Raw genomic sequence first — 4,757 nt, 5'->3', positions numbered from 1 at the left:
GATTCGGAATATTTGTTATTCAAATATTTTATTATGAGTGCAAAGAATCCAATTTAGTATATTCTTATGAGTCACTTTCTTATTATGTAGCTATCATTCAACATAGTCTTTAATCATTAATGGTGCATCTCCTTTCGCCATTTATTATTGAAACAAAACAGTAATATGATCTCACGTAGGGGTGGACAAGAACCGTTCACCCGGCCAAACCCGCAGGGAACCGAAAAAGAAAACCGAAATGGGCGGGTTCAAACGGTCTATCGGGCCAGTGATTAAAATATAGCAGTTTCAATTGGGTTTATATGGGCGGGTCGGGTTCAAAATTCTGAACCGCGGATACCCTAACCCGCCCAATTGAGATACCTCCTACCTAGGGTTTTCCAGCAGAAAGTTCATTCTGTATTTCCTGTTCTCTCACTCACACGGTGTTCTCTCACTCACAGCCAAAGCATTTTTTGTTCTCTCACTCACAGCCGCACCTCCAAAGTTGGGGATGATCTTCCTCCTATTGTTTTGGTGCATGGAATTTTTGGATTTGGCAAAGGGGTAATGCTCAATTGTTCTGTTTCTGTAATTCTGTCTCAAAATTTACATTTTTTTTGTTTGTTTCGGTTTTGTTAATGTTGTTTTTTGATTTATCAGAGGTTGGGTGGTTTGTCATACTTTGCTGGAGCTGAGAAGAAAGATGAGAGGGTTCTTGTTCCTGATCTAGGGTCTTTAACAAGTATCTATGATAGGTGAGGGTTTAAAGGGTTAGAGTTTTTGGTAGGTTTTATCTTAATGGTTTTGTTTGCATGCTTTGTGTTTGTGAAAAGTCTTGAAAGGGTTTTGTAATTTTTGTTTTCTCAGGGCAAGGGAATTGTTCTATTATTTAAAAGGAGGACAGGTTGATTATGGTGAAGAACACAGCAAGGAGTGTGGACACTCGCAGTTTGGAAGAATCTATGAACAAGGTTTGGACTTTCTGGACATTGGAGATCTTCATGTTATGTTTGTTGTTTGTAGCTTTTTTTTTTCACTTTACCTATGTGTTTTTTTTTAATGTTCCTTTATTTTGGTACATAAAGAGCATTATTCTGAGTGGGATGAGGATCACCCTCTTCATTTTGTGGGACATTCTGCTGGAGCACAGGTTGTTCGTGTTTTGCAACAAATGCTTGTTGATAAGGTTGGTATTGGTATTGGTCTTAATTTTATGTTTTTCTTTCAACATTTTGATTGGCAAACGCTCACAAAATGTTGTGTTTAATTATGTTTGTTTTTTATTTTTTTTGATAAGCATCACATCCTTATCTGGAGCATTTAATGGGACTACAAGAACCTACTTTGATGGCATCCAGTGAGTTCTACCTAACTTTAGTTTCTGCTTAAACATATAAAACTATTTAGAGATATTGACTTTAAATAGCTTTCTTATTATAACATCGTTGGCTTGAAAATGGGTGTTTAAGACATGAAAGAGTTCCTAGGGTAAAAAATGGAATGGTAAAAGATCAGTAATTGGGATTGTACATTAAGAATGCTGCTATTATACTTCTTGTTTCAGCAGATTATGGCTTTCTTTCATCAGCTGAATTTTATGAGCTTTTCAGCAAGCAACATGTTAATAAAAGCCAAAACTCCCCTTTGTTTTTAAAGTTAATTACCATTAGGTGCTAAGCTAGTATCTATTATTGTTTCAGGTCGGAAGATGGGAAAACATTGAAACCTATTTGCCTGCTACAGCTTTGCCGAATTGGGGTGATACTATATGACTGGTTAGACATTGCCTGGTTGAAAAACTACTACAATTTTGGGTTTGATCATTTCAACATGTCATGGAGAAAGATTGGTGTATGGGGTCTTGTTGATTGCCTATTGGGGAATGCAGGGTATGTTATTTGTTTTTCTTTTTTAGAAGCTAAACACTTCTAGCTTATCATTCTTGTGCACGGACTATTTAAATTTTATGACAATTTGATATGTGTTGATTTTACCAGCTTTGACAAATATTCTCTGGAGAAACTGAGGGAGGCATCAGCTGCTGAAGCTGAGGCAGCTAGTGCTGTTTGGCAATCTGTGCAAGCTATATCAAGTAGTCCCGTTGATGAAACATCTGTGTCAGATGACAACTCACATGCTGCAGACACAGTTGCAGATGGAAGTGACACAAAGGGAGATGTTCACCTTCATCCTAGAGCTGTATGTGCTTGGAATCCTTGCTTATAACTGATGTAATATCTCTCAAGGATGCAAATTAATATAATTTTATTGCAGGTTGTAGTTGCTAAAGAGGCTATAGGTAACCTAGGTGGAATGGTGAGACAATTGTCACTCGATCAATTTGAAAATGAAAGCAGACGCATGCTTCCCATAAACAGTGATTCACCATATCCTACAAAAAAGTTCACCAGGCAGAAATCCCCTCAGGGTTTACATAAAAAGGCAAGCATTATCTGATGCACATTCTTCTTCCTTTATATTGTTTGAACCTAACACGGCTACCCATTTAATTATCATATAGTATACTAGATAATCACTTTTGTCATTCTCTTCTTGCCAGATAATTTCAAATTTGCTCAGGCCTCGCAACTGGAAAGCGCCTGCAAATAGGCGGTTCTTCTTGGATTCTTATGAAGTGGGTGAGCTTTGTTATGCTGCTGAGCAAATATTTATGCACGAACCAACTGTTCTTCAGCTGAAAGCTCCTGTCAAAGTATTTGGTGATCTTCATGGTCAGTTTGGTGATTTGATGCGACTATTTGATGAATATGGATTTCCTTCAACCGCAGGAGACATCACGTAAGTCTATTACATGTATACATGGGTAGATTAACATTCCTTTGCCAAAATAGCTTATAGTACTAGTCATCCCTTCTCTATCTCTGTTACACTATCTAATCATGGATATTTTCATTCCTGTGCGTCAATTAGAATTTAGATCGAACATTCGAGTCTTAGACTATCATATTATAAAATGTCAACCATACATCTTTTTTTCAATTAACAACTCCTTGGAAAGCAGATCATCAGATTCTTGTTAAGAGTATTTGTTGGTACATCTTATAGATACATCAAGAAATTTTACGTTAGATACACTTGAGGCCCTGGTGGATGTTATTGTGCACTTAGTATCAGGGTTTCAATTTCAACCTTTAAAATACAGTTATTGTGCACTTGAGGCCCTATTTGATTGGCTCTAAAAATATTCCTTTCCTTTGAAATGTGGATTTCAACATGCACTTCTTCTGAATGGTTTGTTGCATCTGCACTCTACAACATGTCAAAAAATGTTTCCATCCAAAAACCATTTGTAGAAATGTTTACTTTTATTGTGATTTGCAGTAAAACATGCAGGGTGATGTTGTGTGTTAAGTTAATATGTGCAGTTTGTTTCTTAACACAATAGTTTAATTCATCCCTTGAGGTGAATTTGGATAAACAACTTAATTAATTGTTGATTGGATTAACGCTTATGTATAAGCCATTTCTATAATCCAAGAGAAAACATAATTAAATTGTTTTCCTATAACCTATAATGGTGTGCTTATTGAAATAAAATGTAAACATCTTATGGATATGTCACAACCTCCTATTTTCATAAACTACTATCGAACAAGTGCCCATGTCAATAGATAAGTTAAAATACGTTGTTCATAAGCCAATCCAAATGCAGCCTTGGTTTGTTTCAGTTTGTCGTGTAAATAACTCATTTTCTAGTTAACGTTAACGTTTAAGCATCCATTGTCGTTATAATTGACTTTTACTGTTGTTCTTGTGATTGTACAGATTGAATATCCTGACAATGTTCACTTGATATGTGGAAATCATGAAGCTGCTGACATAAATGCATTATTTGGTTTTCGTATAGAGTGCATTAAACGAATGGTAAAGGCGAAGACATACTTGTTTTGATTGTGTTTTTAGATTCAATTCTGCAGCTAACTAGGTGCTTGTAGGGTGAAAATGACGGCATATGGGCGTGGACAAGATTCAATCAACTTTTTAACCATCTTCCACTCGCTGCACTTATTGAAAAGAAAATTATATGTATGCATGGTGGCATTGGAAGATCTATCCATTCAGTAGAACAGATAAAGAAGATTGAAAGGCCCATAACAATGGATGCAAGATCTATTATTTTAATGGATCTTTTATGGTATCCTCCTTTCTTCTTTCTTCTTAATGTTATCCAATGTATGTTGTGGTTTCTGATTGTATATGATTAATTTTAGGATGGTACAAATGAGCAGTTAGGGATTATTCCTCGAGCTATTGAAGAACTCTTTCGTCAAGCGTCAATGGATGCTTCAATGGATGCTAGACTGGAGAACACATGAACCTCTCATTGTGTGGAAGTAGCATAACATTTGTTATTTTGGATTGAAGTTTTTGATACTTTGAATTTATTTTGAATCTAAATTGTAGTAATTTGTAGCTCAAAATATTATCAAAATGTATTATTGAGCTCAAAATAATATCAACCCAATAAAACCGATTAAACCGATTGCATAACCCGCAACCCGTCCTAACCCAACCCGTCCAAACCGATTACAAAAATGGGCGAAAATGGGCTTATATGGCTTAACCGCGGGTTGGGATGGGTGAGGCTTTTAGGCCCGAAACCGCCCAACCCGGCCCGTTGTCCAGCCCTAGCTGCACCTAATCTTGAAAATGCACAATAATTGTCCTCCCTGCTGCTCTTCCACAAGCCTGATGAATACATGGCAAGCAATTGCTACTGTGAATTCAGTCCATATATATACCCGACTGACGAT

General features: G+C 36.5%; 1 protein-coding gene across 1 annotated transcript; it reads left to right on the top strand.

The window, feature by feature from the left end:
• The first annotated feature begins 218 nt into the window (after positions 1 to 218).
• LOC127098326 (serine/threonine-protein phosphatase BSL1) lies at positions 219 to 4,320 on the top strand. The gene is made up of 12 exons (XM_051036885.1): positions 219 to 546; positions 643 to 737; positions 850 to 953; positions 1,068 to 1,168; positions 1,280 to 1,339; positions 1,683 to 1,871; positions 1,980 to 2,181; positions 2,257 to 2,424; positions 2,543 to 2,781; positions 3,769 to 3,867; positions 3,939 to 4,138; positions 4,215 to 4,320. Exons 3-10 carry the CDS (start codon positions 894 to 896, stop codon positions 3,794 to 3,796), a joined length of 1,047 nt encoding a protein of 348 aa, XP_050892842.1. The 5' UTR covers positions 219 to 546; positions 643 to 737; positions 850 to 893; the 3' UTR covers positions 3,797 to 3,867; positions 3,939 to 4,138; positions 4,215 to 4,320.
• Positions 4,321 to 4,757: the final 437 nt, after the last annotated feature.

This window comes from Lathyrus oleraceus, chromosome 6 (genome assembly GCF_024323335.1).
Source record: "Lathyrus oleraceus cultivar Zhongwan6 chromosome 6, CAAS_Psat_ZW6_1.0, whole genome shotgun sequence".
In the NCBI taxonomy this organism is placed as follows: Eukaryota; Viridiplantae; Streptophyta; class Magnoliopsida; order Fabales; family Fabaceae; genus Lathyrus; species Lathyrus oleraceus.
The sequence above is the reverse complement of the archived record's forward strand: the minus strand, read 5'-3'. Positions and strand labels throughout refer to the sequence as shown.

Bases quoted from the DNA above. Each gene is read 5' to 3' on its own strand.
- LOC127098326 (XM_051036885.1), top strand. From the start codon at position 894: ATGGTGAAGAACACAGCAAGGAGTGTGGACACTCGCAGTTTGGAAGAA. The intron at 1,340-1,682 runs GTGAGTTCTACC...TTATTGTTTCAG, and splicing joins ACCTACTTTGATGGCATCCA to GTCGGAAGATGGGAAAACAT. The intron at 2,782-3,768 runs GTAAGTCTATTA...GTGATTGTACAG, and splicing joins TCAACCGCAGGAGACATCAC to ATTGAATATCCTGACAATGT.